Source organism: Hippocampus comes, unplaced genomic scaffold (genome assembly GCF_001891065.2).
Source record: "Hippocampus comes isolate QL1 unplaced genomic scaffold, H_comes_QL1_v1.1 scaffold143, whole genome shotgun sequence".
NCBI lineage: Eukaryota > Metazoa > Chordata > Actinopteri > Syngnathiformes > Syngnathidae > Hippocampus > Hippocampus comes.
This window is the reverse complement of record NW_017805504.1, coordinates 756957-775744: the sequence shown is the minus strand read 5'-3', so window position 1 is coordinate 775744 and position 18788 is coordinate 756957. Positions and strand designations below refer to the sequence as shown.

The following is an 18788-nucleotide window of genomic DNA, read 5'->3' as shown; positions in this document are numbered from 1 at the left end:
GCTTCCGCCCAGATGAGTCCCACACCCTCACACTGCGCATGCGTTACAAAAAGTCATACGTCACCCTTGGATCCGCATTGCGCGTGAATAAAATTACGTTTTTGAGTTACAAAAAAAAATACACAATAATATACATATGTTGTATTCGTCTAAATGATACACAAAAGGAAGATGTGGTTGGGAGGAGGTTTAAACGTACTCAGAAACACGGAAAGATTCCACTCAATAACCGGAAGTCCCGCCCCTCAGACTTTGACTGATGAGTAAAGGCATGTGAACAGTTTACGAGCAGATGTGACTGCGTTTACAGCGTAATTATTTTATACTTTTAATGGTCCTATAATTAAGTCTTTATAAATACTGAGAGTGGAGAAATGGGTAAAGAAACGCTTTTGGCGCCTCTTTCCATTGTGTTTGTGCCAAGTTTACCTGGGCAGCTAATTGCCTCCTTCTAGTTAGCTCGAAATATATTGACGTTCAACCACTTAACTCTGTTGTCTATCCCCTTTCCTTTCTCTTCTCTTTCAGATTCTAGAATGCATCCGTGGGTAAGTACAATCAATACTTGATACTGATGGTCTACTCCGATCAAGTTAGGAAGCTCTTCAGCCGCCCCTTAAAAAAGAAACAAAATCTCATCCCTTTTGTCCCCCCCCCCCACACTTTGTAAGATATTCCTATATTTTTTCGACACCTGTAAAGCGGTGCATATTGCTGCTGTGACAATGTAATTTTCCTCAAAGTTACGTGAGTCGGCACTTTTTTTTCTCCTGCCTGTGTACGGAAAATGAAAGTGAAACTTTCACCTACATGACATGAGCAAATTTCGTTTATACTGTTTTTTTACGCATTTGTAAAGTGTTGTCATTTGGTTCTCTCTTCCCCACACAGCGAACCTATAGAAATTCAGGTAAGAAGGCGTCACGGAAGTCTGGCTTGATTTTAGTCAATCAGCTTTTTGTAATACTATCACAGCTAAAATCTCGTCGAGTTTACATGTTTATGGCCGCCAAAACGCTTACTACACAGGATAAATATTTCGACCTAATTCAACTGTAAAAAGGAATATTGTTGCAAACGATTTCAAACACATTTCTTACCATTTATGACTATTGGAGTCATGCTGTGATTTTTGCAATATAACATTTTATTCTCGGCATATTATGACTAATATTGGGGAAAATGACACATTTGTTGGCGTGATATTATGACTTAAGTCTTGTAAAACGTGACACCTGAATTGGAGTCATAGGATGACTTGGCTGAAGTAACGTTATGACTTTATTTTTGTAGAAATGATGATTTTTCTTTCTTTTGATAGTCTGACTTTATTGGAGTAAATAGACAGATAATAGGAAGACATGCATTCAAAAACATTTTTCCCCTCCTGACAGCCTTACATGGTATTTTGTCTTATCAAGATGATGATGATGATGATGATGATGATGTCAGAGAAGTGGTGATGCTTTCTTCAGGGACAAAGTACGATCATTTCGATTTTGTCTTCGGCAGAAGAGAATTGCTGGAAGAGGTCAATGTGAGTGTACGTTTTTGTTATTTTTTTTGCTGATTTGGTACATGGATATTTGACACTTGTCTTTTCCTGTAGGACACTGAAAGGGAAGCCTGTTGTTTACTAGAGCAGGCCAAAATCAAAGAAAAGGCAGAGAAGAAGCGGCTGAAGAAACAGGTACGCTTGCTTGGAAAGCGCAACACTATAAACTTAAAAGGAATGTAGGTCAGCATGTCATAGCAATGGCCAATAATGTCACAATTCTGCGAGGAAAAGGGGTGTCAGTTTTAATGAGTCTTTTACAACTTCAACTTGATTCACGTCAATGTGCAACTTGGTCTAACAATTATGAATTTTCCACCTTTTTTTAACTTACAACTTTAATCGTACAACTTTGAAAATTAATACTTTAGTTTCCCAGGTAGTATTTTGTATTTCGAGTCAGTTTTGTCTCATAAAATGGTGACTTTCCAATCTATTTCTTCACTGGGGAAATTCACAGTCTACAGCAGCAAATTTGGGGCGTAGAAAAAAGAAAAACAAAGTGTTTGCATGCACAAAAAAATTCTACTGTGGAATTGTAATTATTCTACAAAATATGCAACATTATTCTCAGAAAACATTTTTTTTCTTGTAAGAAATGTTACAACTCTTCTGACATCGTAGAAAGGGTTCTGTCAGTCGTCATCTGTACCTGTGGGTAAAAAACAAAAAACAAAAAACAAACCAAAAAAAAAAAAAACCTGTACCCACAGGTACAGATGACGACTGACAGAACCCTTTCTACGATGGAACTTTCCTGTACGACTGAGAGCCTCCACAAAACTCTTCTGACAGTGATTTTTTTTTTTAATTCTTAGGAATTTATGACTTAACTTTCTAAAATTATGACTTTGTTGTTGCAATGTTGTGACAAAATCACACACATACATTCAAACCTGATTCTATTGTCGTAAAAGTGAAATATAGTTCTGGTTAAGATTTAGGACTCATTACTTGAAAGTTTAGACTTGATTATCTTAAAATCAGATTTGGCTTTCATCATCAAATTGTGATTTTGTTGTGGGAAAATTTTAACTTTATTTACACTTCACATTTTTATTTTTCTCTGTCTGATGTTCTCAGAATACTACAGCAATATTCTTGTAAATACTTAAACTTTATTCTCGTAATACAATGTCGTGAGGTGCATGTTAAGTTTGGATTTTTCCTGGAAATTATGACTTGGTGTTTAATGACAACATTTTGACATTGCTGTAAGAAGCACAACTTTATTTTGAAAAAAAAAATTACATTCTTACTGTAAGATTTGTTTTCATGAAAAATTGCTGGGAAAAATTAGAATACGCATTCTCATTCAATTGTGCCTCCGAAAAGTATGCCTTTATTCTCATAAAATGTTATCCATTTTCTTACTTTTGAATTTCTGCATTATTCTTGGAAAGTTATTCTTCTAAAATTACGACTTTGTTGTCATTGTGTTGCCGGCCAAAGAGACAGAAGGAAAGAAAGCGGCAGGAGAAAATGGAGAAGGAAAAAGAGAACGGCGTAAGTAGCTGCATTTGAAACAAATGATGCAAAACATTATTTTGAATGAATGACACCCCCACCACATGCGAGTATGTTCTCGGTGCAAAAGTTAAATGCTGCTTTGCAGCAGTCCAACGCGGAGGAGAATTCGGCGGTCGGCGACAAATTGCCAAACGGCGCTCAAGCCAATGTGGAAGTTCGAGAGGAAGGCGGAGCGGAAGGCGGCGCCGGTAGAGAAAACGATTCGGGCCATGTTAGCGACCAGGACGCTGAGGTACGTGATGGCACGGTTTTTCTTTTGGGATTGTGAATTGATAAATATATATATATATATATATATATATATAAATATATAAATAAATAAAATATTGCAGCTAAACTAAATATTTTAACACCTCTGAAACTTTTGAATGTTTTAGAGAACGTGAGAGAGAGCATTTTATGAAATAAAATCTTAAAGGTCCTGTAAATTTCAAGGTCAAATTATTGGTGAAAAGGTCATGTGACTAAAATATGCTCCGATCTTTTAGGTGATTGCAGATGCGGATTCCTTGTTGAAATTCCGTTTCCGAACAATACCTGTCTTGCGAAGATTGACCCGGTCGTTCTTGAGACCTTGGGGTTCAAAGGAAAGCGGCCACTCGCCTTTTTGCCAATCTAGTTAAAATTCGGTGGGCCCGAGCTTCCCACCTGCTGCTCTGATTGACCTAAAAATTGAGATTTTGTGTCGTGCTGTCACGATCAACAAGTACAGCAAGTTTCATGAAAATCCACTTGGGTTTTATTTCTGTGTTTAATTTTTTTTGGGGGGGGGGGCGATTTTTGGCATTGAATGATCCGATATCTTTTTCCAAACAAATTGATTTTCACAACCTTTGTAATTTCATTTAAAAGCTACATTGTGAATTTATTCCTACTTAAAAATATTTACATTTTTTTTATTTTTGGGGCGAACGAACTGGATATAACTTGTGTTATTTTGTGGTTTCACAAAGAAATTTTAAAACAACAACAACAACAAAAACCGTTTTTTTTTCTTCCTAAGGAACTGGATATGACAAGTTGTTTTGTGAGTCAAACGGCCCAGAGAGTCCAACATAAATTGGAGGCGAAGCCTAAGCCTGAGAAGGCGAAACAGAAGCCGCCCAGCAAAGGGCAACTCCCCAAGAAATCCCATGACGACATCGGCAAGGTCAGTAACTCCACTTCTTTATTTTACGCAAAAAAATGTTTTCCCTTCGTATTTATGCCTGTGTATGACAGATTATCGTAGAAAAAAAATTGTCAGGAAGTTGATGTAATATTTGAACGGCATTTTCGTAAATACGACTTGTGCCTAAAATACTTTTTCTTTTTAAAATGACTTTTTAAAAATGTCAACTCATGTGAAACTGCATTGTGATTGACATCCCATTTGGAGATTCGATACACGAAATTACATCAGTTACAATTTGTACAATTCGCACTGTCCAGTTAGTTCTGTTTTCATCAAATTGTTCATTAGCTTACCTGGATTAAAGGGAAAAAAAAAAGATTAATTCCGTTTTTGACAATGTTTGGCACAGGTCTCCGCTGGCGGCTTGGTGCTTACCGATAATGCTGAAATAAGCAACGATCTTGCAGGTGAGTTCCCGCATTTTCCTGCACGTTTGCGCATCATTTTTCTTGGGTTTTAAAAACTTTTTGAATTCCCCAAAGCTCGGGGGAATAAATGGGCTCACGACGGACGTTATGACTTGGCGGTGGATTGTTTTACCCAAGCCATCCAGTACAATCCTACGGAAATTAAGTCGGTACCCTTATGTGTGCTACATCTTTGTTTTCTTTCTGTTCCTGTTTTGGAAGGCTAAAAAAAAAAAAAAGCCATTAACGCAACACATGTTTTCCTTTTAGGTTGTTTGGAAATCGCGCATTCTGTTTGGAGAAGATGCAGGAATATGAGAAGGCCCTGGCCGACGCCGAGTTGTGCCTCAACATGTCTCCCGGCTGGATTAAAGGCCTCTTTCGCAAGGGGCGCGCTCTAGCCGGTTTAAAGGTCACCGTCCGCTTTTAAACATTACACTTTACACTTTGGGTTGAGGCCTTCATCGAGTCAAGCGAACGACACCTGACACTCAATTGGGGAAAGGCATCTCCAAGTGCAATTAGCCGGGACGTTTATTTGGCTAAATAGTGAGGTGTGTATATTTGAGACGCGACATAGAGAAATTAATGACATTGGCAGTTGATTACGAAATGGCATCTCTGAGACCTAGCGGAAGGGAACACCGCCCCCCCCCCAACTTTATCAACCATTTTAAATTAACCATTGCTGCATGCAAAGTGCTGTACACGAAACACAAATCAGACATAAAAACAAGGAAAGTTAATACATCCATCCATCCATTTTCCGATTCGCTTTATCCTTACAAGAGTCGCGGGGCGTGCTTGGAGCCTATCCCAGCTGTCCTCGGGCAGTAGGCTGGGGACACCATGAACCGGTTGCCAGCCAATCGCGGGGCACACATAGACGAACAACCATCCGCGCTCACACTCTCACCGAGGGACAATTTAGAGCAGTGGTTCTTGACCTTGTTGGAGGTACCGAACCCACCCAGTTCATATGCACATTCACCGAACCCTTCATTAGTGAAAAACAAAAATATGACTTTTTCACAAATTCAAGACATAAAAAAACGCATTCATTAAGAACAGAAAAAAGTAGATAAAATTTCAAGAGATAAGGATTTTTTTTTTTTTTTTTAAATTTACGACGTACTATCACGACAGTCAGAAGGTGACTACAAAGCGAACTAAATTTCCCACAGCACCGATTAGACAAGCAATGTCATGTGATCATCTGCAGCCAGCGATGGCCAAGCGGGCGTGTCATAACTAATTGACATGTTGAGTCTGATGTGTCTTAACCGCCGTGGCAGAGGCTCTCGAACCCCTCTGAGACCGATTCACCGAACCCCTTGGGTTCGATCGAACCCAGGTTAAGAACCACTGATAGAGTGTTCAATCAGCCTGCCATGCATGTTTTTGGAATGTGGGAGGAAACCGGAGTACCCGGAGAAAACCCACGTAGGCACGCAAGGCTGGAGCTGATATCGAACCCGGTACCTCTGCACTGTGAGGTCGACTCGCTAACCACCGGTCCACCGGGTCGCCCAAGTTAATACACAATAACATAAAACCAGTAAAAGCAATAAATCACTCAAACAATGCCGAGGCAAAAGCCAAAGAATAAAACTTGTGTTGTAAGATAAGATAAGAAAACCTTTATTCGTCTCACAATGGAGAAATTCCCACTTCACAGCAGCAAAGTTATGAAAGGAAGAAGTAGAAGAACAAAATATAGGAGCTGCTGTAAAGGCAGCCACTCTCGCGGCGCCATCTTGAACTCATCGTGTAAGATGAGTTTTAGAGATGGACAGAGCGGTGGTTTTCCTCGGCGCCTCCCTTCACCGCCTTCCTCTCTCCACCAGAGATACGAAGAGGCGGCGCATGCCTTCCAAGGGGTCCTAAAGCTGGATGCCTCTTGCGCCGAGGCAGCTCAGGAAATGATGCGAATGCAGATACTGCAGCTGATGGTGAGTCAGCGAAGGCCTCGCACAAACCAGGTTAAAGCCGCAAATTTGTGAGTGGACCGGCAACAAACTCGCCGCGACTTGAGGTGCCCGGACGCTGCCCCTTCTGAGCCGCGCCGTCCCTGTTTTTCTCGTCGAAGCGCCCCGAGTGCCGGCGGCTTCAGGAACCGCGGGGAAGACCGAACCCCCCGGGAAGGGCCGCCGTGCCTCCAACGTCCAAAAAGATGGCCACCCGTGAGTCACCCACATGAATGTTATAGCTTCAATTGCCACATGGGAAAGGACGTCACTTTTCCTCATCATATTTGTGCTTCATTTACACAATATTTAAAGATTTACGACTTTATGCACATAATATTGCAACTTTAGTCCTATTATTTTGACTTCGGAATATGCTCATTATGACTGAAATCACTCAATACTTTATTCTTGTGCTATTTTGACAAATTATTGTGTGCTAATTCATATTTATTCTCGTACATCTTCACACACACATAAGATTACAACTTTATTTTCCAACTATTTTGACTTAATTCACTTTTTTCCTCACATCATGACTTCTGTTCCTGTAAAATTTAGTTTTAGGGTTTTTTTTTTCGTAATTTCTCTAATATTTTAACCTGTTTTCACCAAAATACTTTAGGTTTTACTTTTAATATTTTGGCTATTTACATGGAAATATAAAGATTTATTTTCCTAATTTGAACGACTTTGTTCGGATAATATTAAGTATTATTCTCAGAATTGTTTACTAATATTTTAACATGTTTTCACCAAAATACTTTAGGTTTTACTTTTAATATTTTGGCTATTTACATGGAAATATAAAGATTTATTTTCCTAATTTGAATGACTGTTCGGATAATATTAAATATTATTCTCAGAATTGTTTTTATTCTGTACAATAATTCAGATTTAGTCTTTGATTTTAAGATTTCACACATTATAATTTTCACATATTAAAATTTTAAACTTATTATATTATTTGTATTTTTATTTACATATTTCATCTTTTTTCATGTCACATTTTTTTAACTACACGTTAGTTATATCATTATTATTTTTTATTTTATTTATTTATTTTTTGTGTGTGTGACTTGATTTTTTTGCACTCGTTTCGGAGATTTAGCACTCTCCCGTCTCCCTCGCAGGGAACTGTTTCCAGTATGGGTGGGCAACCTGACCACGACGGTGACGGAGCAGCTGCTCTCCAACATGTTCAGCAAGTCAGTGGGCACGGCACTTTCGCCACGTAAAGTTAACGGCGAGCCATTCGTAAGTTGACGGGAATGAGGTCTCCCTCGGCAGGGCGGGTTCGCTTCACAGCGTCAAGCTCCTGCTCGATCGCCGCTGCGCCTTCGTCAACTTTACGCGGCAGGAGTGCTGCGACACAGCCATCCGATTATTTCACGTGAGTGGCAACTCCCGCCGTTGCCCGCCAACCTTCCTTTCGCCGGGCGACTCACCTCGATGGTCTTTGTTCAGAACTTCAAGCTGATGGGCAACTGGATCGCTGTTCGATACCCTGACAGAATCCCCGCATACGGGGGCTTCTCCAAGACGGCCCTCAAAGCTCAAGACCGTGACAATTCCCACTAAGTGTCTTCAACCACTTCCAACTGCGGTGGCAGGTATGCTTTATTTCTGCAAATATATTGATTTGATAACACAAAAATATTCTGCAAACAGTATAAAAAAATAAGAGGAACAACTGTGATCACACCAAATCTGCAAATAGAGCTCACAAAGTTATAGCTTTGTCCAAATTCCATTTCTCAATTTTACAACCTCATCATCTTTTCTCAACATCATTCAATTTATACCGTAATTTGGGTAGAATCTCATAACTTGACAGTAACTTCCAATTATCGGTGATCAATTTAACAGTGTCGATTGTGTGTTTTCAGGCATAATTCAAACGGGAGCGGCCGCGTGTGCCCGAACCGACAATAAAAGAAGGATGGATTTTTTATTATTATTTTTTTTAATAAATCATGTCCGAAGTCTTTTTTTTAATTTTTTTTTTTTTTAATTTAAGGACATTGACGCCAAATATCTTTTTTTATTCTAAAATGTTTCCATTTAATTAAAGGACTACAATGTGTTTTTCCGTTCATTTGCTCCTTCAATTCATCTTGGCCTTTTGATCTCGTGATGAAAACTTGTCTGTCGTTGCTGTTATTTTGGGCTTGTCGGTAAGTGGACGAATTGAGTGAGTGAGCGAGTAAGTGTTGGTCCTTTTAATCTTGCGGGTGGGGCATCGAGTCGGGGGTGTTAACGCCGACAAAATGGCTGCTGGTGATAGCGAGTCACGGGAGAGGAAGTTGAAATGATGCTTGGCTACACTTGGAAAAGACTATTTTTAGCCTTCCGCTATTGTGAAACATGCCAGCCTTCATCGCCACAACGTTAAAGTAATAGTTTAACAATAACTTTGAGTAAAGTATGCATCTTTTTTTTAGCACTTATTAAAAAATACACTTACTCATTAGTCCCACAATATGATGTAAAAACTATGTTGTCTTCTTATTTTTTACTTTAGCTTGATTAAATTTCCATTTGCTTCTCACACTTTGACTTTATTTGCATTAGGGGCAGAGAGAGAGAGACCTTATTTTGATTTCGTGTGTGTCTAAGTGATATTTGACAGTTACAGCCACAATGGATTTTTTTTTTAATTAATGCCTGTGTTGTGGTAAGGTGCAATACACAATACAAAACAATAAATCCTGATTTATATAGCGCTTTCACAACAGCTGCAGCTGTAACAAAGCGTCAAACTAGAATGTTTTGATTCTTCAGATTGAATTGTCAAAGCGCAAAATTTGATATCAGACAGACACGATAATTAAATCTGATTGTAAGTCATAACGATATGGTCCACGGCTATCAACAAAAAAAAATTGGTTGACATTGTTCGGCTGTGTTTGCGAGAAAAGAATCGTGAAGAGCGCAACTGATATTGGGCTGTCACACTATCGATACTTGATTCGGGCATAACCTAGGTGATACCAATTCGATACATCATTTACCAAGTTCCTATAAATTGTCTGGTTGCGGCTCTAAGAAAATGTTTTTTTTGTTTGTTTGTTTATTTGCTGGGCTTGCATTTAAGAAAAGGGGGGGAAAAAAAGCTCCTTCGTTCCAGATGAGCTTCTCCCCTCCCCAATCTTGTCTGTATCAATTTTCGTGCATGTGAAGCATCCACGATGAAGGAGAGACGAAAGGAGATGCTTTTATGCTGATGAGAAGCAGTTTGGGAGGAGGAGGAGGGTCTCGGGTAAAAATGGAAATGCCCCCCCCCTCAAGCTCCTCATCGCCTTCCCCCCTCCGCTGTATCAAAGCCTCTTGCTAGAGTCTGGGGAGGGTGGGAGAGTGGGAAGCAGGAGACGTCCCAGCTGTGTTTGACAGTTCTCAGGGCTGAGCTGTGTGGTCTGATGCTGAAGGACGTGGGTGGGGGAGGCTCGCCCACCCGACAACCCCCCCCCCTCCACACACACACACGCAGACAGACAGGGGTGGTGGCAAAGGGAGGTGACAGCAAGCCTTGACATGGTCCAGCCTGAACATCTGAACGTACACCAAATGATACCCCAATGCCCTTTTTTTGAGAGGGGAAGGTGGGGCACCCCCTTTTCCTGGCTCTGGCCCGAGTGACCTAAGAGTTTTCCTTTTTGTTGAGTTCCTCCTTTGCGATTAAAAAAAAATAATTTGAGAGTGGCGAGAGAGCGACAGAATTGTTTTGAAGACTGTGAACGCCAGCTCCCTCTATCGGTATGTGAAAGAATCGCTGATTTTAAAGTTCAAATTGTGCACGTTTGTGTTGTTTCTTTTAACTCAAGTTACATTGAATGCTGTGCGTTAAATGCTGTTCAGATGTGATGTTAATACGTGACATTTTTCATCAAACTTTTACGTGCAATACATTTTGAATTGGATCATGTTTTGTATGGCAGTCAACATCGCCAAGGGCCTGTCTGTTTCATGTTCAGATGCAGCTGCTCACAATCCTTCTTTTCAACTGACTGATGGAGCGTTAGAAGGCGCCAAGCGACCCCCCACCCCACCTCACACATACACACCCCACACACACCCCAACCAGTAAATAGGTGTGCCTCTAAAACATCTCGTTTCTTTTGTTTCAGCTGCGGGCGCCTGAAAATCAAACGATCCCAAGTGGTTTTGTGCAGCGCGTCATCTCCCAATGTTGTCATGTCGAACTTGCCTGTTCTTTTCGTTTCTGATTCTGCTGCTGCTGACTCGTGCATTTATTTCAGTGTGATGTCATAAAACGTGCTTCGAGGAACACTTTTTTCTTCTTTTTTTTTTTTGCAATGGCGTTGCTTTCCTTTACTCAACTGCAGAGAGTACCGGGCATCGCTGAGTGGTATGCATCAATTTTTCAGTTTTTAAATACATAATACAAAGATCTATTTTTTTATTCAAAAAAGCAAAGAACATTTCAATATACTCGTATGTATCTTTCTGAATAATTATTTTTTCATACTCCACCAAAAAAATGATATCATTAAAATGATTCACTGAAAGACATGCGTGGTTACAGCATTTTATAATAATGCTTCATTTACTTTCATAATTTTAAGAATATTCAAATTAAATATATAGATAAAATAATACAATAAATAAAAAAACGTATCCAAGTATTTAATAATCTATACATCGGATGTATGAGTTAAAAAAATTGTATGCTAATGAATTATACTGTTTGTGTTTTGTTAATTTTGCCAAATTATTGACATGATACAAAAAATGTCATAATACATTTGTTCATCCATGTTAATGCGTATGATTAATTTGTTGCCTTTCCTGTCCTTTTTATAAAAATGCTTTATGGTATCATGTCCCATCCAAAGCCGAATAAGCTCTTCCTGGTTGATCTCCACGCCCGCCCAGGCGCCCTCCCTCCCGGACGTGTTCCCTCCCTCCTCCCGGGCCCCCTCCCCTACACGCCGGCTCTGAGATGAGGAGACAAGTTCGCCCACCGCACTCACACTCCGCTCCGCAGTCGCTGTCTTCTGTTTCGGACCAACTGAGGTGGAGGGGGGACCTCGGAACAGGAGAAGCGTATTTTATCATCTAAGGAATAACATCCGAGCCTGGTAACTTTTGGGACTGCTTTGGTGCACGTTCAGGATGAACAAAGCCGAGAAGGAAAACGAGCCGAGTGAATTCAGCAGCCACGAAGAAGAGGTAGGTGGGCGTGCGCACCTGGTCGGTCTTTTTAGCTTTCCCAAAAACTTAACGACACGTTTGCTCGAGTCGGGTTTGTCACAACTACAACACGACATCGTGGGAAAAGGCGCCACTAGTTAACTCGGGACGTCTTTTAAGTCCTCTTTTGCACTTGGAATGACGAGTAGGCACTGAAGTTGGCAATTACTTCATCTCGTAAGTGGAAGATGACATTACAACATAGGGCCTCAACATAATCAATGCGGGATCATTTCCACACACTTAGTCTTAGGAGTTAAACTAAAAAAAAAACAATTTAAACTGTTAAGACACAGGCCAAATATTGATCTGTGGCGATCTGTACCGATATCATGTATCACGATAGCCCATTCACTGGTAAAAAAAATCACAAGATCGTGATAGCATTCTTTTTTTCCAAAGATAAATTGAATTCTGTACAATTTCCAATGCCGTTGGCCAATGTGAGCAATCGATGTTGAGATCCTACTCCAGCGTATTTTACAAAGATGGATTGTCATGTGTCATGGTACCCTCCCTCGCTGGTGAAATGCCACCATTTTATCAATGAAAAAAAAAATCGAATTCTGTCAAATTTCTAATGATGCATGTCCCAAGTGATCAACCAAGTTGATATGATACAGTCAATGTTTTTATGTCCCTAGAGGTACACAGATATCGCCATGTATCGTGATACCTCCCTCACTAGTCAATGATCATGATATTGTAGTGTGTCGTGTGTACGCCATCTTTTAACGCTTACAATATTATTTCCTTCCAATTCATAACGCTGCATCACCCAAGTGTCAAACGTGTGTGTGTGTGTGTGTGTGTGTGTGTGTGTGTGTGTGTTATATATATATATATATATATATATATAATATTTATTTTTTTTTCTTGAGTGACCAATGTCATGTATCATTGAAGTGTCGCTCATCATTCAGACATGATGTTGATTTTGGTTTTTAAAAGTTGAATTGTAAGGCAGTCTAATAACGAAGAAATAAAAATATTCTTGCGCTGTTTTACGTCCGTATTGTGATTCTAGTAAGTATATGTAATTTTGTTTTTAAATGTCTTTAGGGCCTTGTTTTTACTTTGTGTATGAAACATGCTACATAAATAAAGTTATCTTGCCTTGCCTAATGACGCCCCGGCCCAAGTGCCGGATACAATACATTCATAGTGAAATATCATGATACGGCAGCAGCATAATCAATGCGTGATGTAATATAGATCCTATGAGTTTTAGAAAACGATGACAATTATTATTATTTTAATTGTATCATGATATGATATGTTTTGACAGTTTTTTTTAAAAATAGATGTGTCATGAATACCTCCCACCACCTTTAGCCAATTATTCCTATTTCATGATACCGTGTGATACCGCATCATGATACTGATATCAGTACAGTAATATTATTGTGATTATCTTGCTGAATGAAGTGTTTCTATGGGAGGGAAAGATGACGTCTCCCAGGGTCAATGATTTCATGAATTGTGACATGGAATGGAATGCAGTCAATTAAAAAAAAAAAAAAACCCTCTGACTGACGAAAGAGGAAGGTAAATAAAGCCAAATATGTCTGACTCAGTGTTGTTTGGTTGTTTCAAAATGGATTCCCTTGACCTCAAGATCTATTTTCCAAAGCAAGTCTTGAGATTTTAAAATACACCCGGCTCCAATCCTTTTCCGAAATAATCGGGTATCATCGGCACATATTCAGGAGTTCATTTTTCAGAAATCATGTTTGAGATCTCTGCCTCGGAGGACTTGTTTTGGTACTCTCTGTTGACATTATCCGAGCACACCACACACAGTGGCACCAAAGCTGTTAAATGCATGATTTAAAAAAAAAAATCTTTCTGTGTGGGGATTGTAGCAGATCAACAACCTTTCAAGATCTGAAGAATTATTATGCGTGTGCTGAGCCTAACGTAGCTCCTACCTGGAAGATAGACTGTTTGTCTGGCTGTTGAATTAGCATTGGCACGATACTAGTGTCAGGATCAGTGCATCCCAAGAGGTTATGCTCGGTTTAGGGTTGGTTTTAGTCAGGGTTTATGTTTTATGGTTAGTGTCATTTGAATTGATGGTAAATCTGGACTTTCCCCACCCAAGCCCCCCTCCCAGGATGGTACCACCCACTGTCCAAACCTCGTCTGCTTCCAAAAGAGCAGTAAAACCTGGCCAATAACTGTTGAGAGGCAAAGTTTAACAAGCTGCGAGGTATGACTCTCATGTGCTTTTAGCGCAATGGCTCACTGATTCACACCAGCAAAGCGCCGATGCGGCGGAAGGGCGCGCTAGCCAAACATGGAGTTGTCGCAGCCGAGGTATGCGTCTAATCTGGAGAGTGGCTTTTGATAAGACGGCACAATCAGGAGCTATCAGGTGTTCTGGACGCTTTCATGTCGCCAGCTGCTAGTACCGTGCTCCTTTTAGCCAGGTGATCAGGCCTTGTATGGACCGGAAAACTCAGCTGGAGTCAACAACTTTTCTAAGTGTATCTTGGCACTACCGTACATGTTCAATGCTGTATCGGAAAATTACTCGATACGGCAAACCCGAACACACGTCAAGTTCGCAGACCACTGCAAACATGTGCGAGGTCCACCATGAAAGCACTCCCTGACTGATGCTCGACCATTTTACCCGGGCCGAGATGTCGCGTTGACTCTGCGTGTTAGCGGATCTTCACAAGCGAGACCCCGAAGAGATATGACTCGAGCGAATGTGGCGCGTCTCTTTGGGGGTGCTCTCATCGGACGGCGTGACCTTTTAGGTACGTGTGGAAGCATGGGGGAGGCCACCAGCGGTCCGTAGCACGCCGGCCTGCTATCCATGAAAAGGGCAAACTGATACATTAACTCTGTGTGACATGAAACGTTACAGAAGGGTCGAAAAAAAATCCGATGTCCAGCTAATGAAGACAATAAAAAAAAAAGCTCACTGCTTTTGCCCCCCCACGCCAGCCTCCTGCTCTGCCGTCTGATAGGTTGGAGTTTATTTATATAAGCGGCGGGGGAATTGTCATCTTATCTGAGCCATTTGTCAGCTGTGCGACAAGAGCTATTTGAAAAGACAACAACAAGGCTTAGCGTCACCAGCGGCTGGCCAGTGAGTCTGAGAAGAACGCCGTAAACGCGACTTGGGCCAAACTAATACACTTTTGTGTGTGTGTGTGTATATGTATGTATGTGTATATGTATATATATATATATACATACATACGACGTGGGGAAAAATATATTATATAATATATATTTTTTCCCCACATCGTCCTATCTTGATTATCACATTTTAAAAATATTGTTTTTTAAACTGCCTGTTTTAAAACATCTGTACTGAAAACAAAAACAAGACCGTACTTCATTTTATTACCATCTGCGGTACTGTAAAAACGAAGATGAACGTCGTAAAATATTAAAACAGCGTTTACTCAGCATGACAACAAATACAGAAAAATATCCAAAAACATAATGAAGAAAGGAGGGGGGGATTTATTCTGGTGTAAAACGATGCAATATCTTAACCCCGACCAACAGTGGGCAGCGTCTGCTGCCTTTCAGAGCAGATCGCTTTATAAAAGCGAAGAAGAGCCTTACATGTTGGAAGAGCCAACATGATAAACAAATGTTCTATTTTGGTGTTTTAAAGATCAAACATAATAAAAATGGATAATTTGTTGAGAGGTCAAAATGCTAATGTTGCTTCACAGAACTACCTACCGTTTCCAACATTTTGTGAATTTTCGAAGATGGAAACTTTTCATGGGAATTAATGGGGGGGGGGGGTGAACAGGAATTTACCAAATTGAAGGCTTGCTCTGAACGAGGGAGTTAGCGTTTTTTTTTTTTTTTTTTTTTTTTGCCAATTTCCCCAATCCTTCACCTCAAGTCTCTTGACGAGAGACACACCACTCATTGATGTGCACAAGCACCATTCCCAAACAAGGCCATTCATAACTCTGGCATACCATAATGAAAAGTGCGTCGTTGTGATGAATAAGTAAGAATAAAAAAACAAAAAACAAAATAAAAACCGTCCAGCTTCAACAAAGTACAGGAGTAGCGCTCGCAATACTAAGATAGCAGTGGCTCTGTAAACAGGCTAAAGTTAGCTAGCTACGGCTGCTAAGTTGCTAGCATGACTTATTTGAAATAGTGTTACTAGAAAACTAAAGTTACTCATTTCAAGTTTTGGTTATTGGCATGTAATTAAAAATCAGTTTGGAAGAACCCTGGTAATGGTCAAAATGAACCTAAAATGGCCTCTTCAAAGCAAAATGGCAGACTTCCTGTGCTTTTCGGGCATGACTTATTTTTCCTTTGCTTTTTTTTTTTTTTTTTTGCGGGTGACTTTTAACTCGTCCCCTAGTTTCCTTCCATCTGCCACACCCGTCTATCTTCCCTCAGCTTGCGTTATCTTGTTCTCATTGCCATTTCCTCCCCAGATGCTTTCTTTCCTTCAGTAATAAGACGCTCTTCTACCACCATTTAATCCCAGTCTTTGTTTCTTCTTTCGTCTTCTTCTGACGATTCATTCGTCAGAAGAAGACGGCGGGGGCGGGTTGGGCGGCCTCAACATTACTGAAAATAAAATTTAGGGGTCCACATCACAACCCCCAAAACTCATTAAAAAAGTTTCCGGCCTTTAATTGAGCCGAGGCGCGTTTTTGACATATTTCCTCAGGGCCAAATGTGGGCCTGTTTAGTTGAAGACCGTTTTTATTCCGTTGTATTTAAACAGCAACAGGCGAATTCACCGGTTAAGTCGATTTGCATTTAATTCTTCTGCCTGTCATTTTGTCCTTGGTACAGATGACACATTATTGTTGTTAATAAACAGGAATTTTCTGATCAAGTTAAATTTCCCGAGACACTCGGAATTAGTGCAAAAAACCCCAAAAAAACAAAAAACAGAAAATAACAAATAACAAGCACAAATCTGAGCATTTGGGGGCCAAGGTGCATGTAGAAACCCTGAAATTGCTTTTCTCTCTGTAATCCATACAAATTCCAAAGACCATGTTCACCTTTTTCTTGGATTTCTGGGTCATCTTTCTGGCTTTTGAAAATCAACCAGTAATTGATGCTCCCTCTCAGAAGGTTCATAATTGACTGTGCCACAAGATGACAGCAAAGCACCACTTTTGTCTGAATGAAGCTCCTCAACCACTTCAATCTAGTTCCTGGCCACCAAGATGCCACCAAATGGCACCAGAGCAATACTTTTATTTTCGTAGCAATAGAGCTGTCGCCTGCATGTTCGTAGTTATTATTTTTGTCTGTGGAAAGAAGTTTAAGTGAATCCACTTGTTTTTTTTTCTCCTTTAAGGAAAAAAAAGTTGATTTTGTTTTTGTTTTTGTGTCTTTGTTGCACTTTTTTAGATCACGATGAGGGCCATTGTCGTTTGGTAAAAACGCAAGAGTGTGCCCACCCGAGAGTGGCCGATGGGACCAGACGCTTGTAAAGGTTAACCTGTTGGAACATTTACAGCTCGGCAGCGCTTTGATTGTTGCTTAAAAGCACATCGAGGGGAACGTGACTACTCGAGTGCACTCGACCTCTCCCTCCGCAATCAACTTTACCCAACCTCTGACCCGCGCACCCCTCGTGAATCTCAAGTGAAACTCGAATCCTTGACCCATCACGAGACAAATCGAGTCATCCGTTTATGGTGGTCCCACACCTCTGCCGTTGTTCCATTCCGCACAATCTCAAGTGATGCCGACAGGCAAGTGCTCTCAGCCTGGATTTCAAGTCATTCAATAAATTCCATTAGTTTTGCGGATCCGATCAGTGACATAACTGATTGATCGGCAAATCATGACGTTTGCAGCCGATAACTAATTTTGGCATGTAATGCTAAATATCTGCCCATCTAATCCAGCCGATCAGATCTGGAAAAAACTGACAAAAAAAAAAACACTTGTGGTTCAATTCAATCTGTACTTGAAATCTATATACCGGTACTCTTCATCCAGATGTAAACTGCAGTAACATTAGTCGGCAGTAATGTTTTGCAGCAAAATAATACGCACCTATTGATTTCATATAGATTGAAGAAAAAAAAAACAACCAGCTTTTTTAGCTGTACATGATCGGAACAGCTGCAAGACCAGTCAGTAGCATTATATGGAGCAAAACAAACAATAACCAAACAATTACATGTACAAAAAAAAAAAAGAAATTGCTGACTATTATAGGCTAATGTTTTTGGGTTTTTTTGCAAGTTGCAGGAGTGTAGTGTGGCGAAAATGATGACAATGGAGTAGTGTAGTGGCCTCGTCAAGGTTAGAGTCGCATCCTGCTGCGTTTGGCTTATCTATTAACTTGGCTATAGAACACACACATGCACATTCACTGGGTTTGCACGGCGGGAGGAAGCGGGGGTGGTGGAGAGAAACGCTAATCATCTCCCATCGCACCAAGGTCCTGTCCCTCCATTGAGCCACTCTAAAAAAAAAAAAAAAAAAAAAAAGTAGTCAATTAATGTCAGCAAATATGTGCGGAAGTCGCACGGAGTTTATAATGAGACATTCCAAGGCCAAACAAAAATCCCCTTTCCAGGATGCTGCTCGGATTTCCAAGCGATTGTTCGCATGGGAGGTGATGGAAATAGAAGGAATGGGTTGTCGCCCTCCTTGGACCTTCCCCAACAAAACTATTTCAAGTCCTAATAAGGCTGAGACTTTTTTTATTTTTTTTTTAAACACAATATGTTGTTCAAGTGGTGTCCTTCATGAGATCTAATGAGTTTTGGCTTCAGTACGCACTGTTGCCTGGACGAGAAAGAAAAAAAAATCTTATGAGAATAAATTGGTATTTTTCCCCCACCCAAGAAATACAGTCTTACCCTCAATAGAATGAAATCCTTTTTTTATTTTGACCAGGAATATACAGGTGTGTGTGTGTGTGTGTGTGTGTGTGTGTGTGTGTGTGTGTGTGTGTG

The 18788-nt window shown here is 40.3% G+C and overlaps 2 protein-coding genes across 3 annotated transcripts in view; both read left to right on the top strand.

Annotated features, from left to right (window-relative positions):
• Nucleotides 1-221: 221 nt before the first annotated feature.
• LOC109520308 (RNA polymerase II-associated protein 3) lies at nt 222-8719 on the top strand. Its single transcript, XM_019877431.1, has 17 exons — nt 222-378; nt 529-548; nt 892-910; nt 1395-1543; nt 1610-1690; nt 3008-3061; nt 3153-3317; nt 4089-4235; nt 4609-4666; nt 4742-4832; nt 4937-5078; nt 6514-6648; nt 6701-6849; nt 7767-7841; nt 7924-8026; nt 8101-8246; nt 8523-8719. The coding sequence occupies exons 1-16, from the start codon at nt 375-377 to the stop codon at nt 8212-8214; spliced, it is 1506 nt and encodes a 501-aa protein (XP_019732990.1). The 5' UTR covers nt 222-374; the 3' UTR covers nt 8215-8246; nt 8523-8719.
• Nucleotides 8720-11440: 2721 nt separating this feature from the next.
• LOC109520353 (RNA binding protein, mRNA processing factor) overlaps nt 11441-18788 on the top strand; it is a 25753-nt gene continuing 18405 nt past the window's right edge. Inside the window, exon 1 of one of the 2 annotated variants that reach the window (XM_019877494.1) lies at nt 11441-11826. In XM_019877494.1, coding sequence (XP_019733053.1) covers nt 11770-11826 — 57 coding nt within the window. In that variant the 5' untranslated portion in view covers nt 11441-11769. The remainder of the gene's footprint in view (nt 11827-18788) is intronic. The other variant, XM_019877493.1, reaches the window with a different exon arrangement.

Bases quoted from the DNA above. Each gene is read 5' to 3' on its own strand.
- LOC109520308 (XM_019877431.1), top strand. The intron at 4,833-4,936 runs GTCGGTACCCTT...TTTTCCTTTTAG, and splicing joins TACAATCCTACGGAAATTAA to GTTGTTTGGAAATCGCGCAT. The intron at 5,079-6,513 runs GTCACCGTCCGC...TCTCTCCACCAG, and splicing joins GCGCTCTAGCCGGTTTAAAG to AGATACGAAGAGGCGGCGCA.